Source organism: Trachurus japonicus, chromosome 1 (genome assembly GCF_045865225.1).
Source record: "Trachurus japonicus isolate A0001 chromosome 1, Traja_1.0".
NCBI classification, from domain to species: Eukaryota; Metazoa; Chordata; class Actinopteri; order Carangiformes; family Carangidae; genus Trachurus; species Trachurus japonicus.
In genome coordinates this window covers 20,473,345-20,492,566 of record NC_140907.1, presented here as the reverse complement: position 1 = coordinate 20,492,566, position 19,222 = coordinate 20,473,345, and the positions used below count along the sequence as shown (strand labels likewise).

Here is a 19,222-nt window from a genome sequence, read left to right as displayed (position 1 = left end):
GTCATATTGTGCGTGCGTGCGTGCGTGTGTACAGTATGTGTGTGTTTGTGTGAAGGATCTGTTGTTATCAAACTTTGGCTTTCTACATTGTCTTCATTAAGTTGAAACAAAAAGCTCCCATTCTACATCATTACTGTTTCTTTAAACACTAACTCAGCTCGGAGGGGGCTGTCAGTCTGCTGTCACATGCAACTTAGCATAATAAACAGTTATATGATCATGGGTGATCAAATACCTGCAGCACCGATCTTGTATGGAGTCACCAAATCTCCTTTACACTATAGTGTCGTGGGTATGAGGTGGAGAAACCCACGTGACACAGCTACAGTTACTGACTTTATTAAATGCTTATCTTCATGTGCTGTGTCTGTAGTTTGTGTTCACTGCATTATCAAACAGGATTCGTTTGGTAAATGATTTTTTTTTAAGAATACACTGGTTGCACGCTGCTAAAGCTGTTTACCTGACATCTTTCATGACATCACTGAAAATATTTTTTCTTAAATATCTGTTATGTAATAATGTCATTAGTCACTTAGAGGAAACTGTCATTGGTAAGGGAAAGCCCTGTTGTCATGGTGTAACATGTCAGACTGAGGGAGAACTCTCTGGATTTGTGTTGCAAAAGTCATTAAGTGCTAAAGTTGAAGGTAAACAGACTTCTTCTTTTCAGTTCAGATTCTCACATCTTTTGGATGAGATGTTTGACAAGAAGTCCAGTTGCCTTCAACTTCAGAGCTTAATGACCACCACGACCTGGATGACTGAGAACTTGACACAGACATGTCGGAAAAGGAAATGTATCTTCCAGGCTGTGGCAGAGGGGGCGGAGAGTTCCCAACCTCAAACAACCAAGTCTTCATGTACTCTAGTGACTCATTGTTCCTTTTAAATGTTTATATTTTTATACTGAATTACACCTGGTCGTTGTGTCTGTCTCCTGCAGGTCCTCCAGTCAACGTTTCCTGTAACATCTTCATTAACAGCTTTGGTTCCATCGCTGAAACCACCATGGTAAGTAAATAAGATTCACACTGGAGACACAGACGTATATACAGTACATGAACCAGACACGTTGATGTTTGAAACATGCAACAGGCTCCGTACCCCATAAACACAGTTAATGTCCCCATGTAGGGAAGTTTTTTTTTCTCCTGACCTTAGGATAAGAGATAAATGTTCAGAGAAGTTTAGTTGAAGGTGGTGTTCCCTCATCCATAGTGATATATCAGAGAGACCAAGCCAAGCATTTAAACTCCATATTTAATGAAAACACCACAAAGATACATTACAGTGTTGAAACAGAGAAATCTCATTGTTTTTTGAAAATGATCTGCTCATTTTGAATGTAATGCCAGCCAACACACGTTTCCTGTTTTATTTTGAAATGTCTCATGTGTCCTCTTTTGGTTTCCCTCTGTGATTACCTCGTGGGTCTCACCTGTGACTTCCCCACCTGTATCCTGTTTCTCCCTTGTGTATTTGGTCTCCACTTTGTCTGTGTCGGTTCATCTGTGTAAGTAAGTTGCTTTTCTTCATTGTGTTAGTTCACTGTATTCATTCCTTGTTCTTATTCTTTGTTGTTGTTTTTTTGTTTTTTTTTGCGGACTTCTCTTTCGGACTCAGTTCAACCCTGGGTAGTCCAGCAAATTTTAGTTGTTTTTGTGTTTGCCCTCAGTGAGTCATTAAAGTTTCTTTCTGTTTACTGTATCTTTCATGTCCCCGTCTGCATTGGGGTCCTGTAAAAACCATAACCTTAATGTGACAGTTGACGGTCCTGTCACTGTGCCTCCAATTGATCATGTGCCCTGGCTACTTGGCCACAGGGATCCCTTTGGGTGAATGGCATGCATGACTCTTACCCGGGAGACTAGGGTTCAAACCCCGCCCGGGACCTCCTTCGCCCTGCCACATTCACAAACATGTTTGGAGGAAAACAGTGAAAGTGAAAGTAGTGAACATCTTACAATTAATTAGGTTATGGATGAATGGGAATAATGCAACATGTCATTTCATTTCATTGTCAACAGTCCATGATACAGGTATCATCACAAATTCAGAGAATCAGAATAGGTCTCTGTAAGCAAGGAACAAGGCCTAAAACCAATATTGGATGGCCTTGATCTTCTGACGCTCAGATGGCCCTACATCAAAACGGACACAATACTCTCGTCTCGTGGACATGAGCACAATGACACAGGAACACATCCAAAAAACACAGTCTGTGAACACAGTTTTTCGCTGCATCCAAAAGTGCAACCATGCAAAGAGGAAACCATGAACCAGACCCAGAAACACTTCTGGTCCCAAGCTCATAGAAGAAAGACTGAAGTGAAGTGAATTGATGAGTCAAAGTTTGAAATTCTTTTTGGAAAACATGGATGCTGCATCCACTGGGCTAAAATGAGGAGGGATCATCCAGCTTATTATTAGCCCACAGTTTCTCAGCCAGCATATGTGATGGTATGGGGCTGCATTAGTGCACATGGCACGGATAACCCGCAAATTTGTGAAGTCACCGTTAATACTGAACGATATATACAGCAGAGGCAATTGCTCTAAGACTACAAGGGACTACTGTTATGTTTACATTTCATTTACTAAAAATGCATTAGAACACATTCAACTCTAAGACGAGTTTGTTCAGAATCAACTGCTTATTGCATACAAATAAATGGACAAATTTTATAATGTAAGCCGAAAATGAGCTTCTCCTGATTGAAAGACCAGCAGCTGCCACTGATATACAGAATATGTCTCAGCAACATACGTATGTGGCCAAGTGGATGGCGTCTTTTAGTGGGAAGGCCTAGCTTATTGTTGCAAGACAATGCCAATGCACATTTTCTAAATTGTGCTCCTCTTGAACTATTCAGTAATGAGTGATGTTTGTGGTTTGTGATGCTCCAGTGAACCTCGACACCATCACTAGGCTACTGTGGTGTGTAATTAGCAGAACTGTGATCAGTCAGGCTTCGCTAAAAAGGGATGATTCAAGTGACAACTTCTAAGTGCTCTCTGCACCACCGGGAGTACCTCTGACCGAGGCAAGCAACGAACTGTCATGAGAAATGTCAGAATGTAAAATATTGCTTTCATTGGACTTTTATTATTTATAGACACACAAGCATTTTGTGTGTGTGTGTGTGTGTGTGTGTGTGTGTGTGTGTGTGTGTGTGTGTGTGTGTGTGTGTGTGTGTGTGTGTGTGTGTGTGTGTGTGTGTGTGTGTGTGTGTGTGTCTGTGTGTGTGTGTGTGTGTGTGTGAGCAAGTGTGTCTGTAGGACATCTGTAGTTATCAATATTTATGTAACTGCAGCAGCCATAAACCACAAATGAGAAGTCAAAGACTTGTACTTAAACTATATTATATAATGTACAGTATATATCCATTTCATGACCTCAAAAGACCATGAAATGGCCCAAAACCACAGCAGATGAGAGAGTGAGCTGCACCCACATCACCATCATGGCAGTGTGTCTGACTCCATCCCTAACCTACCAGCTAAACCACAAATAGTCCAAGAGCTTAGGTGTGTGTGGAGCTGAGGCTCTGGGGCGAGCAGCATACACTCAGCTGTCCACCTGTCAGTCAACGAGGCCACCAAAAAAACCTAGAGTTGTCAAGTAAGTTTGACTTCTGGTGGCCAGAATCTAATAAGAAATTATGTAATAAAATGAAACCAGACTTTGTTTCTGTTAACACGTGGCCACAGTCACATATTACATGTTTGACTGATTTAATGAGCTGCTGTTATTTCTCTTCATCATATGCTAGCTTTTTCAGAGCACACAACAGATTTTCCTGACAGAAGTATCTGAATAAAACCTCATAGCCTCAGATGCAGCATCACTGGAAAAGACAGACACAGATCTCTTGTAGCTGTGCACCAACTGCAGTCAGATGTGATTGTCTGTGTCTGCAGTACACTGTCAACATGGATGACAGTTTTGTTTCTTTTTAGGGGAGTTGATCATATAATGTAATGTAAGTGGTCTAAAAATTAAGTTAACCAACAAAATACTGTAAATAATAGAAATGTTTAAGTATTGCTATCCCAGAACACAGTCAGTGAAGAATCAATAAACATGTTGATGTCAATGTGGAAATCTCTTATATTATGGTGAACAACACTATAGTGGATCACAGGTAACCTCAGTCATCTATCAGCTGTCAGGATGGGTGCATGAATGTTTGCTTCAGTTGACGATTGTTTGGGTATTAAATGAATGTCTGTGAATATTATATTCAAACATGAGTCACATGTTTCAGAAGAATTAAACAAAAGTAGTAAGATCAGCAATTGACTTTACCTTTGTATTAGGCTTTGACTGACACAGCAGAGCTTGGTAGGTAGCAGAAGCAGAAGCTAGCTGGCTTGGTTAGCAAGGTGCACTGGTATTTCCCCTTAACTGTGTGAATTTGGGCTGGTGAATAACTGGCGTTCAGTGAAATGTACAACCAAATGCCAAACAAGATGGTTTTAGGCGGATAAAATCTTACATAACTTTCTTCAACTGAAAACACAATGACAGGTCAAGGGTCAAACACATCACACATCTGCTCAGATGTCAATCACACACAGCCAGACCCTAAAACTCACCCTGTTTTATCGTCTGTTTTCTTTTAAATGAGACCATCATTTAAAAAATTAACATCATGATGTACTAAAGAAGATTTAGGATGGAGGGTCAGGGGAAAGTGTGACAGTTTATACTGAGAGAGCGGCGCAGGGATACACGACATGCATGTGCCATATGTCACAGTGGGATTAAAACCTTTCTCTCGTCTCACCATCTGTCTTTCCATCTCCCCTCTCCTCTGTATTTTAACACACAACACAGTCCTGTCACACAATCCCAACACAACACAGCGCACAAACATGAACGGATAAGCTGCACGGCTGCTTATTACAGTAATATACTGTATAATCAAAGAACACGTGAATCTACCTTCACTCAATACAAGACTTTACTTCTCATCTGCTGGACACCTGGAGGAGCAGCGAGGGAGAGGAGGACAGTTGCTTGATGATGGTTTCCCGGTGATGTATAAATAGATCACTTAGACCAACTTAATTTTTAACCACCTTTACATTGTCGGAGTGTGTACATATGTGGAGGCTGCAGTGTGCTGGCCGGGTCATGTGCCTTTATATAATGCAGCTGGACCATTTTGATGGTAATAAAAATCAATTGTGGCCTTTCACTATGGAGTTAACATGTTCTCCCTGTGACTGTGTGGGTTCTCCAGGGTTGTTCGTCTCTGTGTCGGCCATGTGATAGACTGGCGACCTGTCCAGGATGCACCCTGATACAACCTTATCCAACCTGCATGGATAAGCTGTATGGCCAGTGGATGGATGGATGGATGGATGGATGGATGGATGGATGGATGGATGGATGGATGGATGGAATCATTTGTGATGTGACACAGTTTTTCCTACTCAGCTTTACCTAGTTAATAATGGTTTTACTGTTACGTCACCGAAAGAGGAGAAAAACAGAAGAGGAGAGATTCAGAGTGAATTGTGAATTTTTGAATGCCCAGTGGCCCACACACAAATACACACAGCAAAGTGAGAGAGAGAGAGAGAGAGAGAGAGAGAGAGAGAGAGAGAGAGGGAGGGCTTAGAGACAGGTTCACTCTGGCCTGAACACGCTATCTATGTTAAACAGATTTACTACAGTTCAACTGTTTTTCCATTTGTTCTCAGGGTCTCTCCACTCCTGTTAATCTACTCTGTGTGTGCCTGCGCGCGTGTGTGTGTGTGTGTGTGTGTGTGTGTGTGTGTGTGTGTGTGTGTGTGTGTGTGTGTGAGCAGAGTTGATCTGACTGCACAGGAGGAACAATAATGAAACAGGTTCACCCTCACAGAAACAGCCTCTTGTTCAAGCCTCTGTGTTCTGTTGTTTTTCTCATCCTGGTGCAGTTTTATTACGAATTAATTTACTGTTGTCGGACACTTGGAGGCAGCAGAACAAGATTCACTGACATTAAAATCTTACAACCTTGTTATGTTCGCTCGTACAGTAAATACTCAGGTGAAGAGAGTGGCAGGGCTGTCAGCTGATCAGCACCTGGTGGTGAGTTGGATCAGCGTTGGAGAAGCCTGCCGGACAGAGCTGGCAAACTCAAATGTGTAGTGAGAATGAACAGGGAACGCCTTGTGGACGAGGCCGGAGGAAGTCTTTGTACATCCCAGAAGAGGTTGTAGACGTAGAGTCTCAGTGGACCACATTCAGAGCCTCCATTGTAGAAACGGCCGGTAGGAGCTGTGGCCTTATGGTCATCGGTGTCTATTGAAGGGGGAACCTGAGAAACATGGGGGAGGTCTCATCCATGACCCTGGCAGAGGTTGCCTAGGTAGTTAAAAAAACTACTTTGTGGTAAGGTGACGGGTGTAGATGAGATATGTGCTGAGATGCTTGTTGGGCTGACACATCTCTGCAGTGTGTAGGTCAGGGACAGTACCTGTGGAGTGGCGAACCAGGATGGTGGTTCCCATCTTCAAAAGAGGGGACCATAGGGTGTATGCCAACTATTATGGGGGGATGGGGGGGATCCCATCTTTGCTCCTTGTGGTTAGAAGAGTCCTCAGTCCAGTCCACTAGTTCTCTGGTTTCCTTCGCAATGTAGGAAGATTTCATACCTGTCCCCCCTCTCAGTAAGACTGACGACTGTGGACTCGGGGCCTGAGGCCCGACACTGATAAATAAGTTCCCTCTGCGTTAGTGGCCTGGGCGACCCCCCCGTCCCTGCCAGCAGATATCACATGTGTAGGTAGGACAAGCCCGGCAGGCAGTGGCTCACTGTACAGTCAACTATACTTCTTTTGGTTGTTACATCAATGATTCACTGATGAATGCACTACATAAGACTGAGACTGCAAGAAAAACACATACAGTTGAATGTACTTGTTAATGTGGATTCCAGTTTCTCCACAGCTCATGAAGCAGTGTGTGTGTGTGTGTGTGTGTGTGTGTGTGTGTGTGTGTGTGTGTGTGTGTGTGTGTGTGTGTGTGTGTGTGTGTGTGTGTGTGTGTGTGTGACTCATGTAGGACATGAGCTTCAGCAGCATTTACTGTCTCACCTAAATCAAATGCACACTGCTCTCATCTCATTAGCTGCAGTGGCTTTCACTGTGCAGTCACTCCAGGGAGTTTTCCAGGGAGACCGATCACTGTGATGAGACCAGGCAGAGTCCAGACCAAGATGAGTCTGCGTCCAGTCGGAGCCCTCCACATATTTGGCCGTCTACATTGTTTGCCTCTGATAGAGGCTCAGCTCTTCTGTGTTCCCCTCAGTGAACAGGGGAAGGCAGCACTTAACAGAGGCATGGACATTAAAAAACAGAACATACAACATTCAAATATGATTTTAAGTTATTTAATATTGAATAAAATCAGGTGAGAAACTTAAACACAATTTAAAAGAGAAGTGCTTTGGTCTGAAGAGGAAACATTTTCACCGTAGACACCATCCATCGGTCACATGGGCATGGATGTATCACAGAAACTAATCTGGATGAAGGTCTCTTCAGACATGTTTCTGCTCTGCGTCTGCAGGACTATCGTGTGAACATCTTTCTACGTCAGCAGTGGAACGACCCCAGACTGGCCTATGCCGAGTACCCAGACGACTCTCTGGACCTGGACCCCTCAATGTTGGACTCCATCTGGAAACCAGATCTGTTCTTTGCCAATGAGAAGGGAGCGCACTTCCACGAGGTCACGACAGACAACAAGCTGTTAAGAATCTTCAAGAATGGAAACGTCCTCTACTCCATCAGGTTAGGAGTAGTAGTAAAGGATCACATGGGGACACAAAGTCTGTCAGGACACCACAGTGTTGGTGAGGAGGAGAACGAACCTGTTATATCACCAGGGCCTCTCTGTACGACAGCACTGGAGGGTGGAAAATGTGTATTTCATTATGTAACAGAGTATGTCACATGTACAAGTCTTAAGTCAAACTCTGACGATCACCTCCAGTCGCCATAGTTACATCAGCTAAAGGCAAGAAATTCATGAAAAGATTTGTTTAACTCTCAACATGGATGAAAACTGAATGAAAATTATATTTGACAGTTTGTGTGAAGGAGCAGACCCGGGAGGTTATTAGCTCTGTCTTTCTGTGTCTGATGCATAGATTCAGAACTGAAGAAATTATTTGAAAGTGAGTTTTTCAGCACATCGAGGACTGTCAGGGGGCATAGGGATGTCTTTGAGAGACAGTGTCACTGAATACAAATATTTAAGGATATGATTGGATCAAAAATAACAGTTGTAAATGTCACATTTACATTTACTTAATACAATATGACCTTTTTTTGCAACTCCTTGTGTCACCGCCTAATGGTGAATGGATTTAACACAAGTTTAAGGCCAATCGAAACCACAGACTTTTATAGACAGTCTGTGGTCTCACACCAGTAACTGATACAATGAGCTCAAAGTAGTGCGGACTGAGGAGCTTGTTCTGCAGAGGAACTGAGCTACAAAGCGATGAAATGTGGAAACGTTCATTCAGAATCTTGACACAGTTTCATGCTTTACATTTTCTTTACATACTAATTGGTTTGAATGCATGTGGCTCTGACATCAACAGTTAATCTCCTAGTTCAGGAATTGAAATGGAGGGAGACTCAAAGAATGTATGAATCTGTTACTGAACATGAGCAGTACATTAATGTCTCTGTCTCTTCCAGACTGACTCTGACTCTTTCGTGTCCAATGGATCTGAAGAACTTCCCCATGGATGTTCAGACCTGCATCATGCAGCTGGAGAGCTGTAAGTCCTACACACACACGAACACACACATGAGGGACAGTAAAATTCTCAGAGGAATTTCTGAAGGGGACACACAAGTCAGGCCCAGAGGCGGGAACATGTTCTGCATCGCCAGAGAAGCAGCCAGTGGTTCCTCCTAGACGACCTTGGGGCAACTTTTTTGTAATCCAGTAAATGACAAGTTAAACTTAATCAGTTTACACATTGAAAAAAATGCTGGAATTCACTTTGTGACTCTTCATGCGTGGTGCTGTTTGAACGATCAGTAAAAAGGATCACTTGACAGACTGAGTTAATTCAGCATTAGCATCAACTCAACATAAGAGATAACAACGGGTAAATGCAGATGCTGGTTTTAATTAATGAACATGAAATTAGCAGGGCAACTGCAACCTTGTCTATGACCAAAAAAGACTCAAATTAATCTGGTCAGCGAACCAAACACCCTCCTTTTCAACAAGAAATATAACACACTGGCCACATACATATACAATATGCTCCTGGGTGACTTCTTTCCACCTCTATAATCCCTCACAGCTGCACAGAGCTCATCTGTTCCACTTGGGGAGAAAAGTCCACTTAAGGCTGCAGAGATTTTTGAGATTTAAAAAAATCTTTACCATTAAAAATCATTTGCCATATACGACTCCTGGCTACTTGGGTTTTCCTTCCAGAGCCATGTTTTTCTCTGCCGGACAAAAGCGGCTCATTTTCCAACCACACATAGAGCTGATCTTCATAATAACCATGGATTTATGACACAGAGCTTTTCATGTGCATTTGTGTTTCTTTGCTGGCTCCTCCCCTCCCCCTCCTCCCTGGTTCATTATTCATCACATTTTCGATGGAAGCTGCGAACGCACTGAGGCTTTTATCAGTGAAGCAGCCTGAAGCTTCTGCTGTGAACACACTCATGAAGTGGTTCAAAGATAAAGTGTCCTTCAGTTCAGCATTGTAAATCACATATCATAGATGAATAAGTGAACACTCTTCCTCTTTATTATTCATCATTATATGTCCCCACCTCAGGGATGAGTCTGCGGGGTGTGAAACCACAGGGACTTCCACTGTGCACGCCACTCAGTGCTCAGGTGCTGGGATTCATACGACAGGGAAGACGACAACACAGCTCTGCCTGTGCAGACAGGAAGTGGAGCCTGCAGAGAAAAAAAAATCAATAAAGATTAATGTAAAGTCAAATACTGTATGAGCAGCTGTGGATAGATAAGCAGATGTTTGTTTATACTTTATTTATCCATGCATCATGTTCAGTATCACCATCCCTCCTCTCGGTTCTTTTTAAGGAAACGCAGTCATGTTTAATAATGTTGATAGAGCTCTGATGACTAGCCTAGCCTCTGAGCGGGGCCGGGCCAGAGGACACAGGGACAGTCTTCATCGGTGGCTTTATTCAGCTGCAGCCCAGAGGCACATGCAGATCTGTTTACATATGTACAGAGGAGATGGGCTCCAAATACACAACATGTATGTGTATATATATAGATAGTTTGAGATAGAGAGAGAGAAAGAGAGGCAGAGAAAGAGAAAGAGTGAGAGGGATAAAGATAGAGCTTTTTAATACATATTCATATATATGATGCAGCAGAGAAAACAGGAAGCACGATGACACGCACATAGAGGCAGGGGGAGGGAGGGGAATAATGACATGATGCATGTTAGAGACAATAAAAGGTCTTGACCCAGCTGAGTTTAATATCTCATCACAATATAGATACACCACAGAATCTGACATGTTAATCCCTGCTCGGCTAATCACACATGTGACTGTGCAGCGGTGGTGCAGGCGGTCTGAGCAGCCGAACTCTGAGACGACAGTTGGAGACGTTGCTATCACCGGGGGCGACCGAGACGTAAAAACATCCAGAGACAAACACAAACACTGGTGTGGAGGGCTTGGGGCAAACTCTCCTCTGTTCCCTCTTTGTACACAGACACACACACACACACACACACTGAACCTGAAGAGGAACTACATCTTTTGTGAGCCTCCATCGGCCTGTAGCAGCACAAGGCAGCTGGTTTTTGCTTTCACCAAAAAGCCCTGAAGAGCTCTGAGTGCAGCTTCACGAGGCCTCATGTTTATGCTCTCTCTCTCTGCATTAGTAACCTTCACCATGTCATGCGGGTTTATGTCTGTATACTGTGTGTACATCAGTATCTGTGTTTCCATCACAGGTCTGGATAAACCAGAAGTCATTTTTAATACAAAATGACAGAACCAGTTGTGAATGTTTTTTTGTGGCTATGTTGTATTTTATGTATTTTGTATGTGTTTCAGGCTAGACATTACGAACATTAATGAATACAACTATAGACAAATTTGTCAGTGACATGGTGTTAAATTCCTCTCCTCTTTTTTACATCAAGTAATTTCACCTTTACAGAATAAATCCTGAAAAGATATTTTGGTTCATTTTTTTTTTACCTTGATAGTAGGCTATATAGATGAGAGAGACAGGATATGGGGAGACAGAGGGAGGGGGAATGACATTCAGCAAAGGGATCCGGTTCATTTTGAAACTGTGGACAAATCCAAGTAATGAATGGGAAACATACAGTACAGTATTTACCAGGTAGTGAGAAAAAAACACTTTTCTGTAGAGCCTCGCACAGGAGACGTCCATGATGACACATGTGTCACAAAGAAGCTCTGACCTGTGACTGTATTCTTTCACCTGACTTATCTCAACATCTGACCCACACCACTTCATCCACAGGGGAAATAGACTGGGTGCTGAGCCCCCTACTCCACACTCTGTACACCCACGACTGCACCACCTCCCACGTGAGCAATGACATCATCAAATTTGCAGATGATACAACCGTGGTGGGGCTCTGGAGGGGATGAGTCATCTTACAGAGACAAGGTCCAAAAAACTGTCAATGTGTTGTCAAGAGAACAACCTGGTCCTGAACTTGTCTAAGACCAAAGAGCTAACTATGGACTTCAGGAATAAAAAAAAAAATCTGACCTGCATCCCATCTATATTAATGGGAACTGTGCGGAGACGGTCACTGAGTTCAAGTTGCTGGGTTTACGTGTGGACGATGACCTCTTGTGGAAAACAAACACCAGAGCGCTTGTCAAGAAGACACAGCAGGACCTCTAATTCTTGGAGATCCTTTTTTATCCTCAATCTTATCTCGCAACAGCAAATAAAGATCTAAAAATAATTTAATTATCATAATAGTGTTATAATTTTCTTTGTGCATCTCATGCCAGCTCCTGTCATTATGTGTTGCTGATTCAGCAGAAGGTGAACCAGTTTATCCAGTTGATGCATGTTCTCCTGATGACTGATGGAAACTGATGTTTCCGTCTTGAACCAGGATGCTGCTGTTTTTAGGTTTTTAGGTCATTAAATTAGGAAGGTCATACAGGTCATTACATGAAATGAAATGACGGGCAGTGTGTCAATCTGTCCACTGCAACTCCTAAACTCTAGGATCAAAAGAACAACATAAATGAAAATGAGTAACTAAATAAAGACACAAACAGAGAACAATAATAATAACGCAGTGAAATCTGGACAGTCAACAAATGGAGGCAAATTATAGTCGTGGTCAGATCTGTCAGCCACTGTTCCTCCTGGGATGCTTTCAGTCTTAGGTCATTTCCGTCCTGTTTCACAGAGATTAAACTTTAATTAAAAAATGGATCAAAGAAAATACAGTGTTGATTTGGTCCTCGTGAAGGTCAGCCCCCCCCCCTTCTCATCAAAGCTATAGTGACAGTGTGAATAATGACATATAGCACTGTATGACATCATAATATGGACATTATGACCATCAACTACAAAAACAAACATGCTACTGTAGTTGTCACTAATGACAGTGAGTCAGCATTAACAGTTCAGACAAATACAAAGATTTGAATAACAAGACTGTACTATTGAGCACTTTTGATTTTTAGTATGTTTTGCTGATGCTATTCATGTGTTTTTATTTTAAAAACATAACTTGGACTACTTTTATTGTGTTGCTGCGTGTGTAGTTTCTGTTGTTTTCATAAATGGAACAAGATGTCTGATTGTGCAATAACAAAATTAATAATAGTAAAAACTGATAATGATAATAAGGTGCATTTCAGATACCAAATATAAAGATAACACAACTGGTACAGTTTCAGTTTCAGTTTAGTTTATTTGAAAAGGGACAATGCACATTAATAAAACATTGTAAAAAAAAAAATAAAAAAAACAAGTGTAAATGCACCCGAGTTGGCTTAAAAAGCTAGTTTTCATCGTTAGTCCCTCTGCCTGATTGTAAGGGCAACCTTTAAAAAGAGCAACAATGAAATAAAATACCACATGGAAAAGGACACAATCTATACAAACTGATTTGAGTGGGTTATAAACTTGACTATTGAGTTTCTGAAGGATGAATTGTTGTTGTGCTGTTTTCAGTTGGTTACACCATGAACGACTTGATCTTCGAGTGGCAGGAGAATGGACCTGTTCAAATAGCTGAAGGCCTCACGCTGCCACAGTTCATCATGAAAGACGACTCAGACCTCAGATACTGCACCAAGCACTACAACACAGGTAACCACACCGACACACACACAGGGTGAAACAGTTACCACAATTCATCAGTCATGTTTTGATAAGTGGGAAAAAAACAGTGACAGTGACATCACCATTTAGTTTTCTGAAAGATATCAAGAGTTGAATCCTGCGTCCATGCGGTTACTGTAGCTACAGTTATAGATGAGACAGCTCACGTGTTGCTCACATGTAGATCGTCGTCTGACTGTGCGTCTGCTCTGCTGCAGGTAAATTCACCTGCATCGAGGTGCGGTTCCACCTGGAGCGTCAGATGGGGTACTACCTGATCCAGATGTACATCCCCTCTCTGCTCATCGTCATCCTGTCCTGGGTCTCCTTCTGGATCAACATGGACGCTGCCCCCGCCAGAGTGGCCCTGGGCATCACCACCGTCCTCACCATGACAACACAGAGCTCCGGCTCCAGGACGTCTCTGCCTAAGGTCCGTGCATGTGTGTGTGTGTGTGTGTGTGTGTGGGTCACTCTGTGTGTTTCTAGTTGTCCATCTGGGTCAGTGTCAGGTAGAGAGAGGGGGAACAGATGTGTGCCACTAGGTTATAAGTAACAGAAGTACAGTGTGTAGCACGTGTGTGAGGTTTGATGTTATTTGTTTGACACCCCCACACTTACTGTACCTGAGTAGATCAGTTTGCTGTCACCTGCAGATTTTTTATCTTTTCATGCTTCCACACCAGTGACAGTCAGAGCCAGAGTCTTGTTGTTCTCAGGTTGTCAGTCTGTACATCACATTGTCCCAGACACAATATCTTAAACGACTTAAACGCTTCAAACAACTTGGAATTTTTAATTTAATCTTTTTTTATTTATTTGTAAAGCACCTTTGAAAACAAGAGTGTGCAAAGCAGTTGTTCGCTGTTGGCTGACATCATGAAGCACTGAGGGATCATGGGAGTTCTTGTCCTCAGATTCTCCTGGTTTGGATTTCTACTGTGCCATTTGTTCAGGTTGCTTTTATCTCCATCTGAATTATCCACAGAGGCCTCTTCCTTTCTGCAACAAACACACCAGCCAATTGTAAAAGTTATAAAAAACAGATGTACTTGAAAGATTCACTACACACATGGCTTCACTACACATGCCTACTGTACCTGTTGCCACTGATTATTAATTGATAATGGATTCCTACTGTTTACTCTTAAATGCCGGACACATCTGGCTCTTGAGATCCTCTTCTTGTCGTTCCGAGGTTTAATACAACTACTCCGACACAAAGGCGGTGGAGCTGCTACTACAGTCTGGAAGCTCTGGTCTCTGGAGTGTCTCATCTTTTAAATATCTTTTAAAAAGAACTGCTTCTCTGTGAATTATGGATGACTTTGTTGTTGTTTTATTCAGTTGTGTTTTTTTTTTCACAATCTTTTTATGGACTTGAAATATGTGTCCTAAAATATGTTTTATTGTAAGCCACTTTGTAAATGCTTTATATATATATATAAGATGTGTTACAGTATTACTAAGGGACAGGTGAGGGGTCAAAGAGAGAGAGAGAGAGAGAGAGAGAGAGAGAGCGAGGGTGTGTGTGTGTGTGTGTGTGTGTGTGTGTGTGTGTGTGTGTGTGTGTGTGTGTGTGTGTGTGTGTGTGTGTGTGTATGTGTGTGCAAGTGTGTGTGTGCCTGCGTGTATGGATGAGTACACATCCTGAGCATGTGTGAGGATGAGCCCTCAGTCTTGTTCTGGTATCTCGTATGCATGAGAAAAGATCAGACACAGAGAAATTTGTTACGTAACTCTTATTAACACACTCGCCCTGCTCACACATACAGTTCACATATACACCTCCACAACAAGGATGAGCTGTGTGTGTGTGTGTGTGTGTGTGTGTGTGTGTGTGTGTGTGTGTGTGTGTGTGTGTTTAGAGGTTAGGAGGTTTCTCATGTTTCCAGTGCTTAACAGAGCTTTGCACTCCAGTATGTCACACATGTCTGAATTAGTCATTATTTCATAAAGAAATGAGGTTACCTTATTCTGACACCACACACAGCAGTGAGTGTGAGTGTGAGTGTGAGTGTGCGTGCGTGTGTGTGTGTGTGTGTGTGTGTGTGTGTGAGTGTGAGTGTGAGAGTGAGTGTGTGTGTGCGTGCATGTGTGTGTGTGTGTGTGTAATAGCAGCAGCTTTCTGAATGGACATAAAACCATAGCAGTTTATTTCTGACTTGGCCTAAAGTCAAAGCAGCAAAAACAGCAGAACAGTCTCAACACTAGAAAGTTCCCATGATACACCAGTGTTTTAAAACACTACTACTGAAGCAGAGCTTCAAAACTCCTCTTCAGAAACCTGTGGATGACGGCACAGACAGAGGCAACGTCCGTCTGTATGGAAACTGACCACAAATCACTTTACAGCCAAGTGTAATTAACATCTGATGTTTTCCAGATTTCTGGGATATTTTATATTTGAATATTCTTTGTTTCTAAGTCAATCTCAGACCAGGTTTGTGCAGCAGCATCATGGCTCCTAGATGATGGATCCTAATCACTCGTGACATGTTTCAGAGGATGTTTCTTACTTTGCATCTCAAGCCCTGAAACAAACAGTCAGTCAGATCAGGATCTGGTATTTCTACAACTGTTGAGGAAACTGTCCAGACTGTGGTCACAGATTTTTAATTTTGTATATTTGTGAATCCAATTTTATATTTGCTTTATATTTTTGTGAGTTTGCAAATGTTTGTGTTGTGTTTGTAGAGGTTTTTTATATTTACAAAGATAAATTAGATTATAGTGCTGGTCACATGATTGAGACAAATCTACCCCCACACAAACACTCATCGCTTATCTTCACTTATCTGTCTAAAGAGAACCAATGTGTGTGTGTGTGTGTGTGTGTGTGTGTGTGTGTGTGTGTGTTTTCATGGTGCTTGCAGGTGTCCTACGTGAAGGCCATAGACATCTGGATGGCAGTGTGTCTGCTCTTCGTCTTCTCAGCCCTGCTGGAGTATGCTGCTGTTAATTTTGTGTCAAGACAACACAAAGAGCTGCTGCGGTTTAGACGGCATCACAAGAGCAAGAGCAAGGTACACACACATCCTGCAACACACAAACACACACACACACACAGAGGAAGCAATGTATCAGCCAGTGCGATGACCTTACAGACGCACCTCTACATGCTCTCTGTACGTGAGCATAGTAGATTCGCTCATATAAACTCCTGAGTCAGCTCTGGTGTGAGGCTGCCACCCTGTGGTGACAGTGCTGCTATTGCAGCGACACAGCAGCGAGAAGAAGGGGGGAGGGGCTGCAGAACCACTGGACTGTGCATGTTTGAGTCTCATGAAACTCCACAAATCACTCACTGTATTGGTGCATGATACAGCATGGCCGCAGCTGCATCTATGTGCTTCATGATTCCTCTCGGAGGGCCATCCACACTGAGGATGAGTCTGCTGTCAGTGCATGATGAAGATCTCTGTGGATGGGAAAAGGATGAACTCATCATTCAGTCAACCCACATTCACAGACAGCAAACAAAACACACACACACACACACACACACACACACACACACACACACATCTATTTGTGTATTGTATAGAAGTCTGTCATCGTCACACGGTAAATGTTTAATCTTGAACTCTTTGTTTTCAGCATGTATTGGTCAATACCATCAGTTATTTTTTTTTATGAATTTAGTTCACACCTGTAAGTTACCTGTGACACACATTTTGACTGAATCATTGGGCATCCCCACCCTGCTCCGGATGCTGTCTGTTCTTCCTCCCGGTGTGTTTGGTGTGCATGCTGCTGCTGGCCTGTAGAACAGTGGAGGGGCAGTTGATCCAGGGGAGCTAGCTGAGTCCCTCCGTCGTATTAACACTGACAACGGCCTCAAACCATCAGACCCTGTGTATGGATCAATGACCAACATCTACAGCAGCAACCACAGGGTAATGCACAGCACACGTGTGTTTGTGTGGGTGTGTGTTTGTGTGTGTGTGTGTAGGTTGGTGGGTGTGTGTGTGTGTGTAGGTGTGTGTGTTCATGCATGTTTGCATGTGTTTATTTCACTGTGTCACTTGCATGACCCAACAGTTGTTTGTTGTTGTGAGTCCTCCATCACTTCCTGGTTAGATTTCGTAGGAACGATGACTGTTGCAAAAACAAAAACAACATGGATAACATTACGCTATCTTGTCAGTTAGTCAAAAAAAACGACAACATAATATTTACAGGGAAACTGCTCCTCTATGTGTTGGTCGAAGTTCATAAGCAGAACAGGGAAGCGACAGACTGGAGACTCTTATCCTCCAACATCATTAAACTGCATCATATGATGAGAACAGGTTCTCTGTGTCCTCAATTTGATTGGTAAATTTTGTTTTTACCAACATGTTCTCCCATTCAAATAGTTCCTGGAAAAGCTCCTGTTCAATGTCTTCATGCCTTTCAATAACGTCAACATTTTGTTTCACATTAGAATCGCATGCAAAGCACCGTCCAACATCAGCACAGTAAATGGTGCTGTAACTACATCGTATTAAAAGTCTATTGACTCAGCTGTTGGTGGATACTGATTCTGGCTGGGCCTTGGACTTGTACAGAAGTTAATATTGTTAGTTTCTAACCATTTCTATGGAACATTCCCAATAAATGAATACAAATGTGACAACATTTGTGAGTCATTCATACATAGTGTTTTTTACTGAACACAATGTTACAGCCTGTCCAGAGCCTCTATAACAAGTCTCTGGTCCTAGTAAGTTAAGTCCAGTGTAAAACAAGACTAAACTACTAAAGTCACATGTTTTCCTGAATATCATAATGATTGAACTATCCCTAAGAATCGTGGTCCTCTCTGGCTCTACATCCCGGTGAATCTGGGAGCTTCAGGTCTCACCAGGTCTGTCCCTTTACCAGAGTTAGACATTTGATCTTTTTGACCTGTTAGTCTATGGACATTACTGCCACAGATCCTCTGCTGGAAATACATAGTTGAAGTTTCTGTCATGATAAAACATGTAGCCTATACAGTCTGGTAGAGTTTGGTTCATCACACAAATAATTCAGACTGTATAATTCTTACTGAGACATTGAAACTGATGCATGACACTCTTTCTCTCCTCTTTTGAAGATCAATAGCAGCCTTTTTGAATAAATGAAGACATGTAAAGTATAAAGTCAGTCATGTTGTTGTAGAGTTTGTCTGGGATAAACTTGGAAAAAAAGGAGCAGTGTTCACCTGGGGCTGTTTGACCTTTATCTTTAATTTTAAAGGCTGTCATAAAGAGAAGTGGGCGAAAAAGTGTTTAAAGAATTCAGCAGAGAATCCAATCTGGTCTGGGTGTTTTATTATGAGGCGTTTATGTTGTGCAGTGTTGTGACAATGATCTGTGTTGTGTAGTTTTTTCTAGTTTTGATCAGTTTGATCCACTGACACTTGTTGTAAAATCTGATGAAAGAGAATAGAGTGAATATTTTTTGGGGGCAATTTTTTGTCAGGGGGATACAGTGTGTTCAGCGTTTCAGTGTTGATAATAAACTGCAATCAGTGTATGAAGACACTGGTTTGTGTGTGTGCTGTAGGCCAGTTTTTACAGATGTTTGAAGAATGGAGGTTAGCCATTAGCTGTACAGGCTGCATGCTCTGCTGCTGACATAACACAACTGTTAACACAAAGCTGTTACAGATGTGATTCAATGATTAGAATAAGTAGCTTCTTTCAACCAGACATAAACCGATGAGCAGATAATATACAACAAGACAGCATAGAAACTATCGAGGAGGCCTCTGTGGTGAGACAGAGATCAGGACAAAAAGCAGAGCAGTGGGAGCAAGAAGTGGAAGCAGGACCAGGTGAGGGAGACCTGGGTCAGGGAATCGATTGAGGTCTTTTGATGGAG

The 19,222-nt window shown here is 42.3% G+C and overlaps 1 protein-coding gene across 2 annotated transcripts in view; it reads left to right on the top strand.

The window, feature by feature from the left end:
• The window catches only part of glra3 (glycine receptor, alpha 3), a 39,631-nt gene that overhangs the window by 18,409 nt on the left and 2,000 nt on the right, over positions 1-19,222 (top strand). The window contains exons 3-9 of one of the 2 annotated variants that reach the window (XM_085779543.1): positions 947-1,014; positions 7,568-7,791; positions 8,710-8,792; positions 13,220-13,357; positions 13,588-13,802; positions 16,246-16,395; positions 17,140-17,268. In XM_085779543.1, the coding sequence (XP_085635669.1) occupies positions 947-1,014; positions 7,568-7,791; positions 8,710-8,792; positions 13,220-13,357; positions 13,588-13,802; positions 16,246-16,395; positions 17,140-17,268 (1,007 nt within the window). The remainder of the gene's footprint in view (positions 1-946; positions 1,015-7,567; positions 7,792-8,709; positions 8,793-13,219; positions 13,358-13,587; positions 13,803-16,245; positions 16,396-17,139; positions 17,269-19,222) is intronic. The other variant, XM_085779552.1, reaches the window with a different exon arrangement.